Source organism: Rattus rattus, chromosome 12 (genome assembly GCF_011064425.1).
Source record: "Rattus rattus isolate New Zealand chromosome 12, Rrattus_CSIRO_v1, whole genome shotgun sequence".
In the NCBI taxonomy this organism is placed as follows: domain Eukaryota; kingdom Metazoa; phylum Chordata; class Mammalia; order Rodentia; family Muridae; genus Rattus; species Rattus rattus.
The window spans coordinates 3,300,172-3,325,681 of NC_046165.1; the positions used below are offsets into that span (position 1 = coordinate 3,300,172).

The 25,510-nt window shown below is 48.1% G+C and overlaps 1 protein-coding gene across 5 annotated transcripts in view; it reads left to right on the plus strand.

Annotated features, from left to right (window-relative positions):
* Dock9 (dedicator of cytokinesis 9) overlaps positions 1-25,510 on the plus strand; it is a 256,367-nt gene that overhangs the window by 211,966 nt on the left and 18,891 nt on the right. For 2 of the 5 annotated variants that reach the window (XM_032917510.1, XM_032917512.1), the window contains exons 40-48: positions 1,765-1,902; positions 2,019-2,201; positions 3,647-3,760; positions 3,904-4,119; positions 6,628-6,685; positions 7,383-7,460; positions 8,583-8,689; positions 23,332-23,454; positions 24,693-24,806. In XM_032917510.1, the coding sequence (XP_032773401.1) occupies positions 1,765-1,902; positions 2,019-2,201; positions 3,647-3,760; positions 3,904-4,119; positions 6,628-6,685; positions 7,383-7,460; positions 8,583-8,689; positions 23,332-23,454; positions 24,693-24,806 (1,131 nt within the window). Of the gene's footprint in view, positions 1-1,764; positions 1,903-2,018; positions 2,202-3,646; positions 3,761-3,903; positions 4,120-6,627; positions 6,686-7,382; positions 7,461-8,582; positions 8,690-23,331; positions 23,455-24,692; positions 24,807-24,994; positions 25,001-25,431; positions 25,468-25,510 lie in introns of all 5 variants that reach the window. The other 3 variants (XM_032917513.1, XM_032917514.1, XM_032917515.1) reach the window with 2 other exon arrangements.

A 25,510-nucleotide genomic window follows, 5' to 3' on the forward strand; every position in this document is an offset into this window, starting at 1 on the left:
GCGTTTTGGTCTTGTTTTTAAATTTAGCAGACAATAATTAGGCCACTGATGCATGTTCTTAAAGCCTTTTTTTTTTTTTTAAACAAGACCATACCCCAGTTAAAAAAAAGTATTGAGTTAGTGACCGAAGTAATGGGTTTGATTTTAATTTTTTTTATTCCTGTGTACCATTGTACTGTGTTCTATCTTAGGAGCCTAAGGCTTCCCAGCTTAGAGTCTCTTCCATTTCTAGTCTAGAAAGAAAGCACGAGTTAGTACTACCACCTGTGAGTGTTGCAGCCCATTGTTTAGTTGCCAGGGTCTTAGGGAAATATAACCAAAGTTTGTTTTCTCTGCTGGAGGTGGGGGCAGGGGGTGGAGGGCAGGGGTGGGGCTTAGCTCGGTTGATACAATACTTACCTAGCATGCATGAGGCCCAACCTGTGGTCAATGCTAGCACAGAAACCAGGAGGGGTGCATGTAATCCTATCACATGGGAGCCGGAGGGAGAGGATCACAAGTTCAAGGTCATCCTTGGCTACACAGAGATGGAGGCCAGCCTGGGCTACATGAGACTCTCTCAGGACAAGTTCTTTCTCTTTACTAGTGACAGTAAAAATAATGTCACACACACACCCAATATGATGCCACTTTACTATAGTGTGCCCTCCCCTGAGGTGCCAAGCCATCCACGTCCCCCATTAAGTGTATCTCCAGGAAGCCAGTTGAAATAGCGGGAAACACGGTCAACAGAACCAGGTTGTGGAGTGGGTACCTAGAGCCCCTCCTCTGTGGCTGCCACTCCTGGGGGCCCAAGCCCTGCTGTGACAAATGAGAAGCTCGGCTTTAAGGTCTAATCCGCGCACTCTGAGAAGCACACTGTGCTGGGACCTTCCCCCAGCGTGGCAGCTTCCGTGTAAAAGCCTATACCTAGGCCGTGAAGGTTTGAATGACAGCACATCCAACCCGTGTGCTGTACTGGGCCGAGTGAAATGCTAGTCCAGGCCAGCAGTGCAGCTTGTTTCTCTGCACTCTGCCTGGACCTGTGATCTGAAGAGGCAGGAGGCTACAGGAAGGACCCATGCAAAGCAGGTATAGACAGAAAGGCTACTTATATAGCCCAAGAGCATCACGGGTGTCTCTCCCCCTCCTTGCAGCTAACAGCTGGCTGCAGCTAACAGCTGGCCCTGTGTCTGAGGTGGAATTTCCCCATGCTGGGATTTCTGACCTCAGTCTATGACAGTAGGAATACAAGGCCAGTTTTAGAGCCACTGCCTCACAGAAGAGACTGTCAGGGCATGGTTTACCTGTGCAGATCCTTGCATGTTTAAGTGATGCATGCTGTCCCTCCAAACAACTGACTACTGAGTGCCGAGAAAACCTGGCTGAGGAAATGCCTCACTTTGGGAGGATGGGACTCTTGGCCTCTACCCATCAATTCTCTGACATGCCTGTAACGACAGCCCCATGTTAGAATGCACATACCACCCAATCCCAGCTCCTGAATCCATTGCTGACATGTGGTTAGAAATGAGTATCTGGAAACCCAGTGAGTACCAAGGCTGTGAGCCATGCTACAGATTTCTAAATTAACTTCCCCACAGTGGAAAAGGTTTCAGTCGTCTTTCTCCGTCTAGGGGAGCAGTCTGTACCTTCCTCAGAGTGCTTGTAGCAGAATTTGTTTATCTCAGCGCTTGGAAGATACAGTAATTCAGCATATACACGGCCTGACATGTCTTCAAGATGTTAGACATGTCTAACGGTTATGCCAATGTGTGTTTTCAGAACCAGCTCCTAGCTGACCATGGACATAATCCACTCATGAAGAAAGTTTTTGATGTCTACCTGTGTTTCCTCCAAAAGCACCAGTCAGAAATGGCTTTAAAAAATGTCTTCACTGCCTTAAGGTCATTAATTTATAAGGTAAGTTACTTCAAGGCAGTGGTCTTGCTGATGGTTACAGGGTTCTCACCTTCCTGGGGCGGAGGCCATCGGGAGTGCTGACCTTGCTGGTCTGTCTGCCCTGTGTTTTGTTCTAGTTCCCCTCAACGTTCTACGAGGGGCGGGCAGACATGTGTGCATCTCTGTGCTATGAGGTTCTCAAGTGCTGTAACTCCAAGCTCAGCTCCATCCGCACTGAGGCCTCCCAGCTGCTCTACTTCCTGATGAGGAACAACTTCGACTACACGGGGAAGAAGTCTTTTGTCCGGACACACTTACAGGTGCGTGCGCTCTCACTGCCCCAGGGCACAGGCGTCACCGAGGGTCACCCTGACCAACACAGCCCCTCATCAGTTCCCCAAAGGCTGTGAGTGGAGAGCTGAAGTCACACGAGCCACTAGTGTTTGTGTAATGGTCGGTATTCTTACAGACCCTGGCCTGCCGCGTCTCGTCATTAGCTCGGCATCTAGGTATTGATCCAGTATTGAACTAAGTGACACGCTGTGGGTCAAGGTGCTTAATATCAAATCCTTAAAAAAACAAAAACCCAGAGAGGTTTTCCTGTCTTCTGTTTATGAGTATACCTCCTGTCTGCCCAGCTAAAACACCCAGAATTCTCTGCTCCGAGAACGCAGCAAGTCCTGTGTGCTTTTGTGGATGTGTTTCCTGTGGACATGCTGTTGGGAGAACCTTTTCCATCTGTGTTTGTCCGTTTCTTATGTAGTAGCCATTGTCTGCAGACCTTATGTGCTAGGACTGAGGACTACAACCAGGAACAGAACAGATCTTCCCCTGGCCCTCCTGAAGAGGGCCTTTAGGCCCTGTGCAAACACAAGGCCAGTACCACGGAGAATCCTGAGGGAACTGGGAAGAGCCCCTGGTTAGGGATTCTGGGGAGCAGGGGCAGCTCTCGAGAGCCTGGAGAATGAAGATGGGGGTGGCTTGAAGGCTGTTAGGCATGTTCTGGGCCATGGGTGCACGGAAGGAATCACCCACCTCGGAAGCTAGAAAAGCCCTTCATGCTTAGAACACAGGTGAGAAGGTACAGAAAGCATGCTGTCTGTCACGCATTCATATTCAGAGGACCCACCCACTCGGCCTCAGTTTTAAGAGCAGGTCTTAAGGGGTACACACTTCATTAACAGAGAACGCTGCAATCCGGGTCAGAGAGGGTGGTATTCTGGATGAGGGATGGCAGATTGGAAGGAAGAGGGGATTCAGTTGGCAATCCTCAGTGGTTGTACTCACCTGTGGTGGAGGGAAAGAACGTAAGGAGCGCCTCCCCATGGGTGCGTAAGCACCTGAGTCAAGGCACACTGCCCGTTGCACTGTTAACTTCTGCACGCTCTGTTAAAAGAAAATGCCTTTTACCCATTGAACATTTAACCTGTAAGCTCAAAACAAACCTGAGGGAAGGGTAGCATGGTTTCCCCCCTTACCCAGAATGCAGTGGGTGAGCAGCAGCCTGAGTGGTTCGGGTGTGTCTTTGTGTTCTTCTGTGTTCTTTCTGATTCACATTTTTAGTTTTTGGGCAAACACATTAGGACAAACAATCAAATTCTGGGTTGGTTTTTGAAAGTGATTAAAAGAAATCTCTGACACTGTTCCCCACACTGGTGTGGCTCCCCAGCCCACACATCTGGCCGCGCAGAGGCTTCGTGCACATCAGAGCTGAACCTGGCCATCATATGAAGGTGACTTGGTTGCTTGTGTGTCTGTCCCTAAGGTCATCATCTCTGTCAGCCAGCTGATCGCAGACGTGGTTGGCATTGGAGGAACCAGATTCCAGCAGTCCTTGTCTATCATCAACAACTGTGCCAATAGCGACCGGCTCATTAAGGTGAGTAACTTCCTGTTTCACCCCAAGTCTGCCGAGTCATAGGATGTGTGTGCACCAGGAGAAAGTAGGTGATGTCACGAGCCCTTCCCCTCCCCCTGTCTAGTGTGTGACGTCGTAAGTCCTTCCTTCTCTGCCCTGTGTAGCACACCAGCTTCTCCTCTGATGTGAAAGATTTGACCAAGAGGATCCGCACAGTCCTGATGGCCACAGCCCAGATGAAGGAGCATGAGAACGACCCAGAGATGCTGGTGGACCTGCAGTACAGCCTGGCCAAGTCCTACGCCAGCACCCCCGAGCTCAGGAAGACGTGGCTGGACAGCATGGCAAGGATCCATGTTAAAAATGGGGATCTCTCAGAGGTAGGGAGCCCTGCCTGCCCCTTTGAAGTGTTTTTGAGAAATAGCTATCCTCTATTTATTCCCTGAAGTGACTTTCGAGGAAAGTTGTACCACTGATCAAAACAAGCCAATGGAAGCAATGTGGTGCCTCAAACACAAACAGGAAGAGGTACAGGAGTCGTAGGCTTGGGGGGATTCCCCAGTTGTCTGGGCATCTTAGTCACTGGAGACAGAGTATAAGGGGTTACCTGCATATTTAGGTGGTTTCCTGCTACTTAAGACTCCTGCACCAAGACTCCTCTGGGGTTCAGTCTCACAGTAGAATTAGCACTTCCTGTACAATAGTGGTAAGGATGTGTAGCAGGTCTTTGAGCATCCCCATCTGTTCAGAGCAGACACTGCGTAGCTGGTATGGCCGGGAGCAGGCATGGGAGACAGACTCCAAACCAGGACCACACATTTCCCAGCTCTGGCGTTGCACCACGATCCCTAGGCCCTGTGTGCCTTGACAGCATCGTGTAAAACGAGAACGTCAAGAAAACGTAATGACTGCACGCGGGTTTTGTGTTACCAAAGTAAGAGTATTCACTTCAACTTTTGACATCTCTGTGGCTCTCTCAGTGATCAAGATTCTAAGTCTGCAGTATTGGTCACCGTCATCAGGGTGGCGTGCTGAAGCACACACACTCGCTTCTTTGTGAACACAAACATACACGGCTATCATAGAAAGGAAGTTAAGATAGTAATGCTCCGTCATTCTCAGAGTTACCGTGATGTGTACAGCCCAGTCTCTTAGAAGCAGAAAGAGCCGTCTCTGAGTCCAGCCGTCAACAAACCACGACAAACTGGGTGGCTTATCAAACAGGTCAATTCCTTACAACAGGGAGGCTGGTGACCCCAAATCAGCATCCAGGGCGGAATGCGTCCCCTGCCTCTCTCCCAGCTGCTCATGTTACCAGCGTTCATCCCCTAGCGTCCACTGTCACATGGAATACTCTACCATAGGTCTCTTCTCCATTACGGCACAGTTGTGCTGGGTTCAAGGCCTACCCAGTGCTAGTGACTTCATTTTAACTAATAACCACAACCCTGTTTCCAAAGTGTGTCACACTCTGAGGCCTATTCTGTTTCATTTCTGTTTCCATGAGGGAAATATCCAAAAGCCGCTGAGAGGAGGCAGGCCTCTCTCCAGGTCACACAGTCCGTCACTGGGGGGAAATTCGAGGCAGGAGCATCAATCACATCAATAAGGCAAGAGCAGACGGACACACTTGTGCCCATGCCACCTGCCTGCTGCTCGTCTAGCCCACCGGAGGATACACACTTCACGAGCTGGCCCTTTGCTCCCACTGTAGTTGGCGTTGTACAGTTTCTCAGAGCCTCCGCTGTTTCCACCCTGTGACAGTTCTGCAGCTATGCGCTGTGAAGCTGCAGTACCGTGTACAGTGGGAACACTGCCTGTTATGGTCAGATAACCTAGTGAGCAGAACACCCGGCCTTTCCTCCACAGCTAGGCACAGGTCAGAATGCCCACTTCATAGGCAGCCTGCACACACAGGTGGGTGTTCATGCAATACCTGAGGCCACCATGTGGAGGCAGCGCCCACCTGATGAAGGCAGTGGCTGGTTCCACATGGTCTCAGTTCCAACGCTTGCTTTTGATTTTGATAATAACTGGACAACTTGGTGAAAGATGTATTTGTCCTCTCATTTTAAGGCATTTATAGGATCGATCTCTGTGGGCAGGGAGACTTGAGGCCGAGGCGTGCTGAACACACACATTACCAAGTTGCACCCCAGCCCAGATTCTTGGTTAGAAAATTGTAAAAAAAAAAAGGGGTTGGGGAAAAAAGGAAAGGCCCCTGGGTCTGGGTCCCCACTCGAAAAAAAAAAAGAACCAAAAAAAAAAAAAAAAAGGGGGTTAGGGGATTTGGCTCAGGTGGTAGAGCGTGTTCAAGTAGATTCCCCAAAAAAAAAGAAAAGAAAAAAAAAAAAAAAAAAAAAAAAAAAAAAAAAACAGCCTTCGTGTTCAAGAGAAAGAACAGAAAGAACATGGGGAGAAATAGCCCAGCAGTTAGAGCACACTGCTCTTGCAGAGTTTGGTTCCCAGCACCCACATTGAGCTCTGTGGGACCCAGCTGCCTCCGACAGGCACCTGAACACACGTAGAGGTAAAATTTGAAACAGAATCAAAGAACACACACACATACACATACATAAGCAATGCTTAAAAATAAATTAAGTTGAAAGGGAATTTTATTAGCTCAAGTGTGAGAGTCTGGGAAACCTTTCCTTTAAATAATTGTTGTTTTGCTTTAAGAAAAATGGAATAATCCCCTCAGGGTGCAGGCTCTGTCTTTCGTGCTAAGACGCAGCAGTTGTAAACGGGGACAGCCCAGCAGTTGGCTGTCATGTGTCTCGCTTTCCTGCTGTTGATAGTTGGTGTCTTAAGAGCTCTGGAGAGGGCCTGCCTCCTGAAGGCACAGGGTTCTAAGTGACTAAGAACTGTGTGTTGTTCTTTTAACACAGGCAGCAATGTGCTATGTCCACGTGACAGCTTTGGTAGCGGAATATCTCACACGGAAAGGTAAGGACACGCTTGAGCCTCGGGAGGCAAGGGACCGCACTGCATGCACCGTTGGCTTCTTAGCCCCGGTCGCAGCCCCTAGCTGCCCTCATGGGCAAAGCACCAGCTCCAGTGTTACAGAGAGGACGGCCGGTTGTCCTAGCTTCGTACTGCTCGGCAGAAATTCGCTAATAAGCTTACCTCTGGCTGCATCTGACCAGCTAACACAAGCTGAAAGACTTTACTTCCCCTTAAGATATTTTCCCACCGGAACTGCTTATCCATCAGTGACAGTTCTACGGGGAAGTTGTTGGATGGAGTTTCTGGAATGTAACTCTGCTGACTAAATTTATTATGGGATTTAGGCGGCCATGCTAGCCAGAGGTCGTAAGGGGCAGGTGATCCACATTTGTGTGCCACACACTTGTTCCCATGAGTTCGTTCGTGGCCGAACAGTTACCTGGTGCAGCCTTCAGGCTGACATTTGGTTTTGTAGTACTGGGGTTCTGGAGAGACAGGCAGTCTGCACACTGTCCCTGGTCCGAGCTCACGAGGTGTGCCCGTACAAAGCGAGAAGCCTTATAAAGCTGCCAAGGTCATACAGTGTCTGTTTTTTAGAATGGGGCTGTCAGACATCAGAGGAAACCAAAGGGGCCGTGTTCCCTTTAGCGTTTCCTGCCGAGCCATTCTATCAGGTGACACGTTTCCTTGTGTTTAGAAGCTGACCTAGCACTCCAGCGGGAACCACCTGTCTTCCCCTACAGCCATACCTCCTGCCAGAGGAAGAGCCGGGGAGGTGAGCCTGAGGGTCACCCAGCTCCCCAGGGTCCCCAGCTGCTCGTTCACGTGGCACTCCAGGGCTGTGGCGGTGTGTGTGCCAGTTCTGCGTGGTCTCTCCCTCTACCTGGGCTCTGTGGGTCTCTCCCAGCCATCCGTCCCTGTGTGATGAACACCCAAGGGGAAGAGCTTTGAGCTCTATGCTTCCCGTACTGACCGAAGCACGGAGGCTGATTTTATGGCTTTATTTTAGGGGTGTTAATGTCTCCTCAGGCTAAGATCAGAGCTTTTCTTTGGGGACTCTTTGCTTTCCATATCAGATCAAAGCAAGGCTGTATGAGCACCATGATGGAGATTCTGGCTAACTCACAGCTGACTGGAAATGACTAACTCGGAATTGATTGGACATTGAACAAATGTGGAACAGGAATGTCTCTGCCTAACAGTCCAAGGCCTTTCTCACATTGTCACACCACTGATACTGAGCTGGCTTAAGACAGTGTCCCAGTGCCCACCTTGAGCTCAAGGAGTTGACCTCTACCCCAGTGCTGATACATTGTAGCTAACAGATCAGGCTCTGAGGCCCAGACTGCTGCTTTCTGCCTCTCTTCCTGCTCAGACAGCTGTCTAGAGGCCAGCCAAGGCAGCCCCACAACTCACAGGCGTTCCTGGAAAGGGTCAGGCGGGAGGGCTCCAGTCTGTGGGTTATCACAGCAAAATGGGTGAGATGCCCAACTACTGGGAGGAAGCAACTGTCTTTGAGCCACTTACGTCTCAGTGGTTGGCTTTCGTTTCCCTGTTGTCTGACTAAGGATCTTTCTACCTAGTCGGATTTTCGTTTCCATGTTAATTTGCCACTAGCTTGACTCAATCATAACTTTTCAGCATATAGTTTATTTGAAGGCTGAATGGATTAAGGTGGGTTACAAAATGAAAGAGTTGAGGGGCTGGAGGTGACATGTGGGGAAATACGGGAGAGGCCACTCTGGTCCCCAGCCTCCTGTGCGGACGCTGGGCTCATATGGGAGAGATTTCCACATCAGCCGTTTACTTCCACACAGAAACACACAGGGCAGGAGGAAGTCTCGAGTCCCAGCCTCTTTCTGCTTGACCGTGCTCCCTCTGCTCTCTCCCTGCCCAGGCATGTTCAGACAGGGGTGCACAGCCTTCAGGGTCATCACACCAAACATTGATGAAGAGGCTTCCATGATGGAAGATGTCGGCATGCAGGATGTCCATTTCAATGAGGTGAGTCCCAAGGCTCAGGTAGACTCCCAGGTACTGTCACACACCACGTGACCTGTCTGTCACAGTAGCTGCACACAGAGTGGTGGACCCACCGGATCTTATCACCCAGTAAACAACAATGCTGTTGAAATAGTCCTTGGCATGTTCCTCCCAGAAAATCACTAAGGCCAGCGCTTCTCAGCATTATTCCTATTTAAGGACACTTGGAGCCTGCTGACCCATCAGTGCCTCAACTCAGAGCCTTTTTCCCTCCCCAGTGCTCCCCAGGCTGAGCCTAAGGTGCAGCTTCTCCACACAGCTCAAAGCCAGCAGGCAAAGCTGGGACACTCTCACTCTCCCATCCTAGCCAGCCCTCCTTTCTGGAGGGAAGGCATGCTTGGGCATGTCTGTCAGAGGTCCAACACATCTAGAGTTTTCAAACTCTCTACCAATATCTGTGGACCGCAATTTCATTACTGTCTTAGTCTGCCTTTAATTTTAGTCAGTGTCTCTAATTCTAGGAACCTCCTCCCTGACAGACATGCAAAGCCCCAAGAGTCCAGCCTAGGCTAATGACCAGAGCAGCCCAATGTCGAGCTTCCTTACTGACTCCATGAAAGTGCTGGAGGCCACCCTAGTCCACCTCCACAGAGATTAAAAACCCAGCATTTTCTGCAAACTTCCTCACAAAACAGGACAGCAATGTAGCCACTTCTCTATAAGGAGATGGTTTTGATATTTTGATATTAAACTGAGAATGTGAACAAAATGCCAGTCTTCTGCTTGCACTGGCTACAATCTCTCTTCTGGGAATCTCTGCTGCAGGCACGTGCCTGTATGTACTTGTATGCACCTGTGTGTACCTGTGTGTACCTTTGTACACCTGTGTATACCTGTGTGTGTACCCGTGTGCACCTTTGTGTACCTGTATGTACCTGTGTGCACCTGTGTGTACCTGTGTGTACCTTTGTGACCTGTGTAACTGTGTGCACCCATGTGTACCTATGTGTACCTGAGTGTAACTGTGTGCACCCATGTGTACCTGTATGTACCTGTGTTTACCTGTATGCACCTATGTGTACTTGTGTGTACCTGTGTGCACCTATGTGTACCTGAGTATACCTGTGTGCACCTATGTGTACCTGTATATACGGTGTGTACCTGTATGCACCTGTGTGTACCTATATGTACCTCTGTGCGCCTATGTGCACCTGTATGTACCTGTGTGTGCACCTGTTTGTACCTGTGTCTCCCTCTCTATAAACCCAGAGTAGAATGAAAGAATAGAAGGATGCTTTTAGTTCCACTCTCTTTTAAGGAGAAATATAAAGTCACCTACTTGTTCACTTGGAGAGAAAATGGCAGCAGAGGGAGGCTCATACCGCCCACCTCCACCATTTGAACTGTTACATCTTGACTAGGGGGGGGTGTGTGCAGTGTTACAGCTCTTGATTGTTTCCATGCAGATGAGGAGGGCCCTAGACAAATACCTCCTGTGACACAAACCAGGCCTGTGGACCCGTTTCTGTAAATGTACCCTAGTGCCCTTTAAGGACGTCTGTGGGACCCTTACTGAGTACAGGTCTGATGCTGGGTTCCTTTTATGCACCAACAACCATAAAACAGACTGAGTAAGAAGGTAGGAGGACACAGGCACTGTCAATAATTGAAAGTTCTTCGAGGTCTTCAGTAAAACATGAGCTCGGCAGTGAAGAGGGCTCACTCCTCTTGCTGAGGACCCGAGCTTCATCAGGGGGCTATGGAGAGACACTTGTCTCAAAAACTAAAACAAGCAGTATATATAAAGGGGCTCTTAAGTGCAAAAAGCTCAAGAACTGCTATTGTAAATTGTCTCATCTCAAATGGCTCTCAAGATTTAAAGCTAAATATGAAAAAGGAAGATAGTATATTGAATGTACTTCATGAAATTAAAATGGTAAAATGAGGCTTGAGAGACAACTCGGCCATTAAGAGTGCTTGCTGCTCAGAAATAAGGACCCGAATTGCATTCCTTTTTTTTTTTTTTTTATTAACTTGAGTATTTCTTATTTACATTTCGAGTGTTATTCCCTTTCCCGGTTTCCGGGCCAACATCCCCCTCCCCCCTCCCCTTCCTTATGGGTGTTCCCCTCCCCACCCTCCCCCCATTGCCGCCCTCCCCCCAACAGTCTAGTTCACTGGGGGTTCAGTCTTAGCAGGACCCAGGGCTTCCCCTTCCACTGGTGCTCTTACTAGGATATTCATTGCTACCTATGAGGTCAGAGTCCAGGGTCAGTCCATGTATAGTCTTTAGGTAGTGGCTTAGTCCCTGGAAGCTCTGGTTGTCAATTGCATTCCTTGCACCTACACTGGGCAGCTCACATCTCCCAACCACCTGTAACTCTGCTCCAAGGGATCTGAGGCGCCCTCTTCTGGTCCCTGTGCATGCGTACACTCATGTGCATATACACTCAGACACATGCACAAAGACACACACAGAAATAAATCCTTTAAAAAGAATACTATTAAATTTGGTTTAATAATGGTAGTGAAATTTTCTAATTATCCTAGGGAGAACATAAGTTGTTAACTCCATAGTATATACTGATTACTCCATTTTTACACCATGAAATTCCAGGACACATGGTAGGGTTTTTTTGTTTGGTTTGGTTTGGTCTGGTCTGGTTTGGTTTGGTCTGGTTGTTGTTTTTGGTTGGTCGGTTGGTTTTGGCTTTGTTTTTGTTTTGACTGGTTTCTTCGAAAGCTGGCTTTCTCTTTGGTTAGCCCATCAGCCCTCGGGCCAGGCTATCTTGGAATTAGGTAAGGAACGTGGGGATGCCAAGATCAGTTAGGGATTTGAAAGTCTAAGTCTAGTTTCCAGTAACCTGCCCTGCAGGACAACGTAAAGCTCACCTGTGCACTTCTGATCAAGTCACAGACTGAGGTGGTTTTGAGAACCTAAGGAATCAGCCTCTGAGGTCAAGCATACATCCCCTGGAGAAGCCTATGGGCGTCACCTCCTCTGAGTAAGACTTGAGCATGTGACAAAGACCACTTTATCAGCTGTTTTCAGAATAGGGTTGAGCCACTGTGTCCTTGAAGCATAAAGTGGGTAAATCTTTAACAAGGTCCATAGTGCATGGCAGTCTGTAATGGCTAGGATGAGACATCGAAGGGACATAAAGTCCTGCTGTCAAGACTCATACTGACAGGAAGTAACCAGTTCTCGGTGACAGGAAAAGGGACACTGCCATGTTGATCTTCAGGCCGGCTGCTTGGATGTCTCAAGGTAAACAGTCTGTGAGGTGGACAGTCTGTACCTAAGAGGAAGGAATTACAAGGGCTGATAGGAGAGAGGCCTGTGACCCAGTAATAAAAATCACAACCCCTTTATCCTCACAGGTCGATATGAGTAAATACCGTCAGTGCTCTAACATGCCCGTCAGGAGGGACCTAAGTGTGACAGTTGTCTTAGCACCAGGCCTGAGACCCAGGGCGTGCTTGGTCTGTCTTTCCCTTCCCTGGTGAAACCACAGAGTGACTTCCAGGTGCCTAACCACTAATTATACCGAAGCATCCAGTTCCTGTTCTCAATGAATGCTAAGAAGTTAGGGCCTGGGCCTTGTAGGTTGAAGATTCTGCATTCCCAAAGGTACCAGAATTGTACTGGACTCCTGCAACCTTGAAATCACCCCTCCATGACTGATGCAGTAACAGGATCCTGTCGGGGTGGAGGCCGTACATTTGGAAAAGTGGAAAAACTCTAATAGAGGGGCTTTAAAAATTCAAAAAGGGAGCCAAACCTGGGGCCAAGACTTGCACCTGCAATCCCAGCCCAGGCAGTGAGCCAGGAGGATTGCAGCAATCTCAAGGTGACCATAGAACGAGAAAGATCCTGTCTCAAATTTAAAAAAAAAGTGCAGACAGGTAAAGTGCCAGCTGCTCTCCATGGCCCTTCCGTCCCATCAAAGTCAGCACCGGGGGTCTTAGGCTACCGAGCTCAGCTGCCAGCAAGAGATGCAGCCTCGGCCCCTCCAGAACATGGCTTCCGTGTGCTGACCCGTGTGCTGACCCTGAGGAAATGCGGCCTAGCTTTTGATTGTCCCAGTGAAGCAAAGGCTTTGCTTTAGTGGTTCTGGTCTCCTGTTAATCACAGCAGATTCTTCAACTCCAGCTGACCAGAAGCCACAGATTTGTAATGCAAAATGTCACACAAATGGCTTAATGTAGTCTTTCAAACGTCACAAGCCAGGCCTCCCTTGTCTGTACTGTCCCCCGAGTTTGTCCTCTTAGTCCCTACAACAGCTCACTAAGCTCTGATCACTCAGGGGCTTTTTCAAGCCCAAAGTTCTAAAGTCCTAACAGAATCCTTCCCAAAACAACATGGTCAGGTCTATCACAGCAGTGCCTCACTCCTGGTACAATATCTGTCTTAGGGTTTCTGCGGCTGAGATGAAACACTATGACCAAAAGCAAACTAGGACAGGAAAGGGTTTGTTTCACTTATAGTTCCACATCACATTTAGCATCAGAGGAAGTCAGGACAGGAGCTAAAGGCAGGAACTTAGAAGCAGGAACTGATGCAGAGGCCATATTGAGGGGAGCTGCTGACTGGATTGCTCCCCGTGGCTTGCCCAGCCTGCTATATTATAGATCCGAGGACCACTAGCCCAGGATGATATCACCCATGACAGGCTGGGTCCTCCCATATCAAACACCAAGAAATATCCTACGGTCTTGCCTACAGCTTGATCTTATGGAGGAATTTCATTGATTGAGATTCCCCCGTCTCCGATGACATTATCTGTGTCAAGCTGACATAATATTAGCCATCAAGTATGATATCCTCTAGGTTCACAGCAGTCTACGTCTCAGCCCTTTAAGTTAAAGGAGTAGACAGAGAGATGGAAATATGCGCTTTCCCTGGGACCCACTCATGGCCCCTCTGAGCCTAGGAGTCAGAAGATTGGGATTCCTTCTCATAGACCATCCATGTTGGTGTGTCCATTTCTGGGCCCTTTTTATTCACCTATGTAACCCCAAACCAGTACCAGTAGTAGCCTGCCCTTCTTCATCTCTCATACTGTGAGGACGTTTCCGTCTCTTTCATAGTCTCGGTGATGCTGCGTTCTCCACATTGGTGTGGGTTTTGGTTGGTGGCCGTTCTGTTTAAACAGGTTGTCCTGTTGTTGTAAAATTATAATAAACAAAAAGGCTGTCTTTTATTCCCTCTAGACCGAGCACTGCAGTGCCCTAAGATATCTGGTAGAAACACATATCCTAATTCTGTGGCAGCCCAGAGTCTCTGCCACCACATACTCTCTTACACCTAAATCGCTACAAGAAAGAACACGCAACACAACAGCCTCTCATCCAATTGGTAAGATGTAATCGCCCACCTAAACACACAAAGCCCTGTACACATCCATCTTTTAAGAACATTCATAACAACCTGTAAATACACAGAGTGGAATCTTAATGTCAGCCTCCATGTTCTCTCCGCAGCTTCTCCCCCAGTCTCCTATTCCAGTCTCCTCCTCTTCCTTCAAACTTTTCTCCTGCCCATCTTTCCTTCTCGTCCAATGATAGGCCTCATTCTATCCTGTACCCACCCTCACCTGTATGTCCTGCACAGGCCCAAGTCGTACTCTGGTGGTGTCTGTGGTCCCTAGGTAGAACACTGTGCTAGGGCTGTGGGTATGAGTTTCATGAGGATGGACCAACAGAGCATGTCCTACTGGGTGTTTTTAAGAGGAGCACATATAAATCAAGGTTGGGTATTAACTGGATGGTCTGACTGTACCTAGAGGCTTGCAGGAACTGGTCAGCATTCATCTTCATAACTTGGTTGATAGGTGGTAAATGGAGCCACCCCCTTGGTTTAAAAGAATTGACTACTATTGTTTTATTAGGCAATAAATCCCACCTGTCCAGTCACCATTGAGTACACGGACTATTTATGAACTCAGTCCAGCAAGTCTCTGGTATCCTTTAGACAGAATTACGTCTGTTCTGAAACAGCTGCTGGTAACAGACAAAGTGTTCGCATCCGTGGAGCATCTCGGGAGACAGAAGTCAGTGATTCCGTTTGTATCTCATTCTAACTTTGGCACTTGTAACCCCATCTAACTTCCCTTGCCTTAAGTGGATATTCCAGAATTGTCTAAGTTACAATGTGTTCCCTCACTAGTCAGTGATTCTTGTGAACAGTATTAGTCACGGGAGAAGGGGACTCGACCAGTAGAGTTTGTGTGGTTGTCCTGTCTTAGTTCTGGAGTGCGTGCTAGGCTTCCTTGGCAGTGGGCTGCATGACAGAGACAAAGCAGGACAAGACGAAACCATAGCCTCAGATGTTTTCTTCCCACCGAAGAAGGACACTGAGTTCACAGTCCCTGAGAATCAGAATTGGAAGTGTCTGAGTTCCTGTGTCCTGGGAATTTCTGTTTTGACTTCTCATTCATCCATAAACTAACTGTATGTGCCCAGTGCCAGCCAGGGGACTGTGTGAACGCATGCTCTCATTTAATGCAGTGCACCCCGACGTCCATGTGCCTAGGGATTACTGGGTTCCTGCTATAAATTCCAATTATGCTGTAGACTCTTCCTCCCCAACTCAGTTAAGTGTGGGTGGGATACAAGAATCAGTGTTTTTTCAGATTGTCTTTTAAAACATAAAGTATGTGTTTATATTCACCAGAGAAGTATGTGTTATACACACCAGAGAAGATAAAAATGTGGTGGGTCTTCTAGAGCAGCAGTTACAGGCTGTTGTGAGCTGCCGTTCTAGATGTGGGTCCTCTGGAATATCAACAAGGGCCTGCATTCTCTGAGCCATGTCTGCAGGCCCTGGGATCAGGGCTCTAACATTCCAGCAATCATGTCCTCGACTGCACAGCACAAGTGTGAGGTAAGCAATGGCAGTACACCATCGCCCAGCCTGCTCACAGGTTCATTTACGCCCAAGCAGCAGACATGGAGATGGCGTCTGGCTCTATTTTAATGATTACGTTGATCCCATCCTAAGATAGAACAAGTGACCTGTATGCGGAAAAAGTTAAGTACCACACGCAAACACTTTCTTATGTGGGAATTAATTGTAGTACATATATGCACAGATGTGTGTGTACACACTGTTAGTGTGTGTTAATGGTAGTATATGTACACACAGGTGTGTGTGCACACACCATTAGTATGATTACTGTAGTGCACATACACACAGGTGTGTGTGGGTACACAGCATTAGTGTGATTAACTGCAGTGCACACACATACACAGGTGTGTGTTATGTTATGTTAGCGCGACATCCCAATGAAACGAAACTGGCTAATTTCGCTTTTTTAAACTTCCTCAACAGCTTGTGGGTTTCATGCATTGAGACTTTCAGTCTAGTGCCATAAACTGGGTGCTTTATGGATACACAGAGCCCTCCCCAGCCTGTCCCTGTGCATGTCGACGACTCTGAGAAGTAACTTAGTGTGTTTGTCCAAGGTGGGAAGCCCATCAGGCATTGTGCACAACCACTGTCCTGCCCATTGTGTGGTTTCCTTCTGGTTTCCAGGGACAGTGATTGTGAACCAAGGTAAACGGAATTTCTGCTTAGAATGTCATGTGTGCGCGCGTGTTTAGTTGGCACGTCTTAGTTTTATAACCCTTATAGTTTTATATTGATATATATGGTCTATTAAACCTAACGATCTATGATTACTGCTTCTGATTTCTGTCCAAAGCCTTGTTGCTTCATGGAGGAGCTGTAACTGTCTAGGTCTAGAATTAGCATTGGTTCGAATAATTCACAGCACACGTGCCTTGGTGTTCAGTAACCCGCACTTGACGCCATGAGAAAATGGTTTAGATTTTATGTGTTAGTATGTGTATGAGTGGTTCCCCTGCATGTGTGTCCCTGCACCATGGGCATGCCCGTTGGGTTCCTGGGAGCAGAAATTACATACAGTGGTGAGGCACCATGTGGGTGCTGGGATTGAACCCTGCTCCTCTGGAAGAGCAGCCAGTGCTCTTAAGCACTGAGCCACCTCTCCAGGCCATAGATGAGCTCTGCTTGCTTTTAGTTCATTTTTGAGAAAACCTGTATCAACTCTGCTCTTTATGGCATTTATCACCATGTCCTTACAACAAGCAGTGCATTCCGGCTGCTGGGCTATGGATCCCGATGCCTCCTGACCAGGGGAAGGATAACACAATGTTCCATAGGACGTGAGCACAGCTGGCACCTTCTTTCCTAATGTGTGATGGCAGTGAATGTGTTTTGTGATGATATTTCTGTTTGTTTTATCAAACGCTGCCATTCCCAGCCGTCCTGGGGAGTCTGTCCAGTTGAACAACCTCTTTCCGTGCACGTGTAACAGATTTTCCTCTAATGAACTTATCTTTATCCTACAATACAGCATGCACTATTTGAAATCAGACTGCATTTTTAAAACCACCTCCTTTTTCAGGTGGACTAAGCCAGAGTAAAATTGCATTTAAATATCTGTGGGGCATTTTCTTGACTAATGATCAGTGTGGGAGGGCCCAGCCCATTGTAGTGATGCCTTCCACCCCCAGGGCAGGTCATTTGGGACTCAGTGGCTAAGAGGCTTGCTCCTCTGGAGGACCCGGCTTCAGTTCCCAGCACCCACATAGTGGCTCGCATTGCCTGTACCTCCAGTTCCAGAGTATTCGATGTACTTGCAAGTGCTACACATTCAGACAGAAAGATGCATGGGAATCATTTTAAAGGACATATTTTTTAGAAATTATCTTCAATAAATGACTAATTCCTTTTTCATGTAGAAAACTTTGAGTATGCCACTGTGGTGTGTTTAATCCTAAGTCTCCGCTCTCGGTCCTCATGCCTGGACACCTGGTGCAGATTCTCCGGCCCATCAAACCATGTGTCAATTCTTCACGTGTCCTGTGTCTTACTTAGGGTTTCTATGGCTATGATAAGAACACTGTGACCAAGAGCAACTTGGGAAGAAAAGGGTTTGTGTCCCCTTAGCTTCGAGGTAATGGTCCTTCGCTGAGAGAAGTCAAGGCCAGAGCTCAAGCAGGGCAGAAAGGTGGAGGCAGGAGCAAGCCTCCAGGAGAGTGCTGCTTGGCTGGCTTGCTCGGCCTGCTCTTGGGTGTCCTCTAGGGCCACCTGCTGTGGGGGCACCTGCCCTGGGGGGCACCTGCTATGGGGGCACCTGCCCTAAGGAGTTCTTCCTTGGGGGGGGACCCCTTACAAGGGACTGGGCCCTCCCACATTGATCATTAATCAAGAAAATGCCCCTCAGCTGTGCCTACTGGCCTGTCTGGCAGAGGCACATCCTCAATTTTTCCTTCCCAAATGACTCTTAGCTGGTGTCTACCTGTCTTCCCTTCCCCTCATATTTGAGTGGACGCCACTCCTCTGAATTCATGACTCACTGTGAGTTCTTTTGAGCACTTACTGCCATCTTGAATGAACTCACTTGGGTTCCGGCTCCTACACAGAGCAGGAAGTGCTATTCTGTGACACATCTCCACCAGCTGGTGGTTCTGCACCTCCTGTACATCAGTTCTGGCTGCTCGAGTATTCCCTTATGGGCCCCCTGTCCGCCACACAGCGGAACAAAAACCATCTGTATTCGTTAGCTTTATTGTCTCTATGACAAGTGCACAAGAGGAAGCCATTCAAAAGGAGGAGAGATTTACAGACCAGCTCAGAGCCTTTAGCATGTGGTCTAATGGCCCCATTGTTTCTGGGTCAAAGTGAGGTCAAATCATCACAGCAAACGGATGGGAGGGTGGAGAGTGTTCACCTAGTGGTAGCTGGGAAGGGAAGAGAGAGCGCAAGGGCCAGGGACAAGACCGTCCTCACAGGCTTTAAGGTACACCCTTAGTGTTCCGTGTGACATCTGTGCTTGGGTTTTGAATGAGTGTGGGGGTGTTGTTGTTGTTGTTGTTGTTGTTCTTTTGTCATGGCAAACAGGAGTAAAGTAATAAATAGCAAAAGCATATACCAGGTAGATAGAAACGGCCTGCACGTAACAACATGTATCATATCTAACACTTACAACGTCCAGCAAAAAACTATGTGAATATCCAGTGGGGAGAGCTGACAAAAGGAACATCAAATCAGGCAACCGCAACGTCCAGCAGAAATGGCCAAGGAAGCCCCTCTGGATCCTCTCCACAAAGATTCCGGCCTCCCTTCTCCACCCCAGGCATAAACCATGGGGTAAAACAACAGGTTAGCTTGTAGCTGTCCTCAAGGGTGCAAGATCTTTAACACTGTAGCTGTTTACTCTTCTCATTTCCCCCGGACACAGGGGAGCAGCCAGCACTAGGACACTTTTGGAGGACACTGGGAATAGACATGCTTGAGACTCAGATGAGCCCTCCTTGATCCCGAAGCCTGCTTTCAACTAGTGACTAGCAACATATGACAGTTTACCAGTGTAACTTCTCCCTAGTGACCCACTTTCTCCATCTGTGCTCCTAAAATTTCCCCACCATCCAGACCAAGCCTTCAGCCCAACACTACTGAAAATGTACCCCCCCCCCATATTTGGTAGAAATCCACTGAGCAGTTACCTACTACAAAGATTTGGCTTGAGTAGATTTGGTTTTGTATCCCTAGTGTCAGGGATGCTCCCTTCTACACAGTGTTTTGTTAAAATGTCTGGGGCAGGGGGATAGCCAGATGGAAACTTTTAAAATCACTTCCAACTTTTTTCACTCCTTGAGAAAATTTTGCGACTCTTCTTGTAATAATCACCTAAGAATCATTGGAGATTCTTAACATTGTGGCATGTGCCTGCAATCCCAGCACCTGAGAAGAAGATGCTGGAAGGTACTGAATTCATCACAAGTGGAACTGTATGAGTTCCTGCCTCAAACCTGTGTTCAAGAAGGTGCAACAGACCTGGGGATATGAGTGTTCCTTGGTATAGGAAGGTTTTGTTGAGGGCAGGGGTGGGGAAGAGGAGTTGGAGGAAGAGGAGAAGAAAGGAGAAGGAGGAGGAGGAAGGAAGAAGAGGAGGAGAAAAAAGGAGGAAGAAGAGGAGGAGGAAGAGGAGGAGGAAAAAGAAGGAAGAAGAAGAGAAGGAAGAAGGAGGAGGAAGGAGAAGAGGGGAAGAAGAAGGATGAGGAAGAAGAAGGAGAAGAGGAGGAAGAGAAGGAGGAGGAGGAGGAGGAACGGAACAGCCAGCGGCATGTGGAAGAGTCCAGAGCAGAGAAGAGAGACTGGGCTGGACATAACATGGCCAGGGCTGGAGAAGTGAGAGAACAGTGGAAATAGCAAGAGAGCGGAGACCTGAGAGAATCCTAGAGAACTGAGTGTAAGCGTAGGTGGGCGTAAGGACAGCCAGAGACAGGGCTTTAACTGTGTAACAGGTACTTGCGATGCTGAGGGAGCCTGGAGGCAGCACTAATGTACAACCACACGTAGCTGTCTGTCCATCCACCGGAGGGGGGAAATAACTTGTTTTACACAAGTTTCTAGAGAACGCTGGCTCTTACCTTACTGCCAGAGGCACCTACTGAATTCATCTCTGCTCATATGAACTGCCTTTGGGAGTTTGGGGAACTGGAGTTTCCTTTGCACCCGATAAAAACAAACATAATTTACTTCTGGTTTTTATTATGCTATAATTGCTAAGGCAACAGAATTAAAGTTACCTAGTGTTCATTTATGATCCGCCATAAATAGGTGCCATCATTCTGTCCCCACAGTGTGACCGTGGCAACTAGTAAAACCAACTGTACTTCTTCATGGTAAACCTGGGTGTTAGCACACAGGGACCATGTGATTACACTGAAGAACAGTTTGAAAATAAAGCTGTCCCCCTGGGAAGCGGTCTCCTTGCTCCTTCAGGCTCCTCTGTGGCTGCACCGAGATGCAGTGCTTGGGGAATATGTGTTGGTGGTGGGCCTGACTTAAGATTTGTGACAAGTACAAGGCGTTGGTAAATCTCACCAACACCTCTCCCACACAAAGGAGTTACTGGCACGTGGTATTGCTAACATCACTGAGGAATATATAAGCTGGCTTCTAAGAACCACTTGGTTACTGACTATGTATGTCGGGCACTATGAAAAAATATGCACCCTGTAGTAAAAAGATCTTTTAAAGCAAAATTAATACAAAGTAGAAAATTAATACAAAGTGGTAACTGAAATGTGAGAAGATCAACTGGCTTGTGAGTTAGCATACAGAACTACAGATTCCGCAGCATTCTGGGGAGTGGGGTGTAGCCTTACTGAGCTGCCCAACAGCAGTGAGGGGGAACCTCAGACTCATTCTGTTTTACAGTGACGTGAGTGTGACTATGAAATTGTACGAGCTTTGGTTCTGTGCTTTCTCCTTTAGCTTTTTTTTTTTAATAAACAGTGGGACATGAAGAAATACTTGGCCTGTTTAGTGTGCTAGATGCCCGTTAGGAAAGACTAGAAGTAAAAGCAGAGCAGATGTCTTTATAACGTACATGCAAAGGAGACAGGATGGCTCTGGAACGTTCTCTGGGTTCTCTGCCTCTGTTCCGGTGGTTACTGTGTACATCTGGCTTTAATGAGAGCTACAATAAAGCTGAGACGAGTCTCATACCTTTTTATAGGCATTGGCGGTGCAGGGTTCAGTCCCACAAATGACAATTTTATGATGTATGTCGTAAATATGGCATAGGAGTTAAATGGGCCTGATTGCACAGGATCATCCGACAAGCTAATTAAAATGGTATTTTCTTTGGCTCCGTAAACTGTGGACAGTGGACCTGTGGTGAACCTTACTCTACAACTGGGAAGCATTGTGTGAAATTCTGGAAGAACTTGTAAAAAGTGAGGAAGGAGAAAGGCATGGGGTTAGGCATGTGGCTCCATTGGTACAATGGCTGCCTGCCATGTGGGAAGCCCTGTCTGTGTTCAGTGTTCCACACCATGGAAAACCAGATGAGTCCAAACTGGGATGCATGAGCTGTCTCAAAACAATAGCAATCAAAAATTCAAAAGAGAGCCTCCCCTCCCTCCTTACCACCTGAGGCAGGTGGGAGAGCTGGCCCCTAGGTCATGAGAGCCGGCCCTGCCCGTTGGCATCTGCAGCACTGGGTGAGCTAGCTAGGCAGTGTTGGAGAGCTTGCCCTGGTGGTGTGGGTGTGGGAGAGCTGGCAGGCTGACCAACTCAGCTACCACCCAGCCGCAGATCCAGGGCTCGAATTTGGCCCATCCGTGAGCTGCTGGGGCACTTCAAGTGGACCAGCTTTGGATCTGATCTGCTGATCCAAAGCTGCAGGATCCCCATAACACAGGGCAACAACAGGCTATCGGAGAAGAGTCCTGGTGAGGACCCAGTATTTAATAGAGGGAAGCCAGACCAAAGACTCACTGCGATGGATGCAAGTAAAGATGTGTGAGCAACGGGTGCGCCGTGAATGCAAGTAAAGATGTGTGAGCAAACGGGTGCGCTGTGAATGCAAGTAAAGATGTGTGAGCAAACGTGTGCGCTGTGAATGCAAGTAAAGACGTGTGAGCAAAAGGGTGCGCTGTGGGACGTGTGGCTTCTCTGAGGGGGAAGGTCCCAAGGGCAGAGGGCAGATACAAAGGGAGAGGGAGATGAGGATTAGGGTGCATGATGCGAAATCCACAAAGAATCAATAAAAAGTTAAAGAAAAAAGTGATAGAGAGATACATAGATAGATAGATAGATAGATAGATACATACATACATACATACATACATACACACACACACACACACACACACACACACACACACACACACACAGATAGATACATAGAAGCTGCCTTCCAGTTCCAGTGTTAGAGAAGGGACATATACATTTATCTTATGGAGTACAGGGAGAAGCAGGCTCTTTGGTCCCTTCCCATGGCCCCAGTAGGCTCAACGCTGTCTCTGTTGTGTCCACCATTTCCATCCGAGCATTCCAAGTTGGGAGCCTAAAACTGCACCATGATGAGCCAGTGTCTGTGGCTAAGAAAAAGATGGTGTTAGTGTGACTAAGCCATAGACAGTGTCACCTCCACACTCCAAGAGCTCCAGAGAAGGCAGGGCACTATGCAAACATGTGTTGGAGGTAATTGCCGACGGAAGCCGGGGAGGATACTGGGGAAACAGACCTAGGCCCCACCACACACCGTCCCTGGATCACTTCAAGACGTTTACTTGGAGTTGAAGTCATGCTTAGTAATGAATGCTCCCTGTCTCCACATGGTCAGCGTTTGTTCATCAGAAAGGAAAGCTACTGACAAGAGCTGGGAGCTCGTGGGAGTCTACCAGTGTCAACTTTTATAACTTCTTAAAATGTTCAATGTCTGTGAGTGTTTTGTCCGTGCGTTGTATGTGTATCACATGTATACAGTGCCCACAGAGGCCAGAAGAAGGCACCGAAGTCCCGGAGACCATTGTGAGCTGCCCAGTGTGGGTGCTGAGCACCGGATTGGGTCCCTTGCAAGAGCAGTGAGTGCTCCCGACTACTGAGCTCCTGGGCCCCAGCTAGTGGACCGTTTAGTTCTTGTGTGTAAACAGATGTGGGGGAAAGCCCCTTAAGGAACCCGGTGTAATGAGCTGCTACAGTCCTGGAGTTAAAGTTTGCGCATTATAATTCCACGGGGAGCAGCCTTTGGATTGCACGTTCCACAAGGAGCACAATGGCAGGTTCTCCATAATCTCTCCCGGCCCGGCCCGCCCGGCCCTTCCTCTCTGATCAGGATGTGCTGATGGAGCTGCTGGAGCAGTGCGCAGATGGACTTTGGAAGGCAGAGCGCTACGAGCTGATTGCTGACATCTATAAACTCATCATCCCCATCTATGAAAAGCGGAGGGACTTCGAGGTACGTGCCTGTCTTCCTGTTTGACACGTCCCAGACATCATGCAGAAGCCAGAAGCTGCCTTTGCAGTGATGCCCAAGTCTCCATGTTACATCACTGGTGGTCGACAGTCACTGTCTATAAAAATCGGCAGACTTCACCTATGCTGCCACCCCCATGTCTTGAACTGATAGGGTCTCATGCCAACACGGAACTTTGGGAAAGTTTCCCCAGACAGAGTTCTGTGATTTCCAGAGTTCCAATGTCAGCCATCTGGGAGCATCCTGCCTGACATCAGGATCTTCCCCACCACTGCGTGTCAGCCTGGAAATAGACGCCACAGTAGGTGCTCATTGCAGATAGAAAAGGCTGCAAGCCAGAGATGATCGCTGTGACTTACAGTCAGGATGGGCTCCTGGGACTGAGGAAATGGGCCAGGCAGAAAAGTGCTTGCCCCGAAAGCCCCAGCACCTGGGGTCAGTGCCCAGAACCCACATAAAATAGGTGGGTGTGGTGACACGCTTCCATTCCCAGTGCTGGAGAGACAGAGGTGGTGAACTCCTAGGGCCCACTAGCCACCCAGTGTAGCCTCCCAGATGAGTTCTGAGCCAGTGTGATAAAGTAAAGCCAGAGGAGCTGAGGCAAAAAAAGAAAAGAAAAGAAAAAAAAGCAAGGGTTTCCCATGGCCTTACTTTATCACAGCGCATACCTCTGGCCTCATCCTTGGACCTGACCTGGAATGAATGTTTCCCTTGATCACAAATTTGTGTGCACTCAACTCACATGGCCTTACTTTATCACAGTGCATACCCCCCACCCTTACACACATGCACACCTCCCCACGCTTCCCACCATTGCACACAATATGCACACTTCCCACCCTTACACACACAGGCATGCCTCCCAACCTTACACACTCATGTACAACTCCCACCCTTACACACACATGCACATGATATGTCCCACCCTTACACACATGCAGGAATGCCTCCCACACTTATACACACAGAGGGATGCCTCCTACCTTTACATACACATGCACCCTCCCTTATACACACACATGCACAACTCTACCCTTGCACACGCATGCACACCTCCCACCCTTACACATGCATGCACACCTCCCACCCTTACACACGCATGCAGTGATTCTTTTTCTACTCCATGTTAAGGTATTTACAGCTGTATCATCACATGTACTATGTTAAATTGTGTTCTGTTATTGCAAATAAGACGAACTGTGTTCTGTTATGCTTTCTAGAGACTAGCCCACCTGTATGACACGCTGCACCGCGCGTACAGCAAAGTGACAGAGGTCATGCACTCGGGCCGCAGGCTCCTGGGGACCTACTTCCGGGTGGCCTTCTTCGGACAGGTGAGCCTTCTCACCCCTCTGTAGGCTGTTCCCCATCTCTTCCTCCTGCTAAAGTGGTATCCCGGGAGTTTCCATCCCATAATGCTAATGCGATAAACTTGTCAAATGTACTGTGGTTCTTATCTTCCTCCGTAGTAAACTCTCTACTTTTTTTTTCCTTTCTTCCTGTCTTTCCTTTATTACTTAAGGCAGCGGTAAGTCTCTCCTCCCCAAGGAATTCTTAGCATCATCTTTTGTTCTTCCCATGTGGTTCGCAAGTTTCCTTTCCAAGCCTTGTATGTACGCTGTCTAGCCATTTCAAACTCCAAAAAGAAAATTAACATTTTATTCCATTCACAGAAGTCATCAGTTTCCTCACACATCAGTACTGCATGTTTTAAACCACAGCTCAGACCTCCTTTGTGCCTGTGTACCACTGTGTTTCACATGCCGTCTGCACAGGCGGTTACCATCGTAATCCTCGGGTAGCCCTGTGGGAGGGGGTTGTTCAAATGTCAGTTTTAGCCTCAGGTTCTAACATTATTAAACACGATAGATTATCATTCATTTACGTAGGGCGTGTGGTTTTCTGTGAGCACTTTATAACCTTCGATTTCTTCTGTTATTGTCTTTTATAACTTTATAGCAATACCAGTTTACAGACAGTGAAACAGATGTGGAGGTAATTACAGTAAATGCTTCTAAAGCAAGTAACCTTAGTGAAA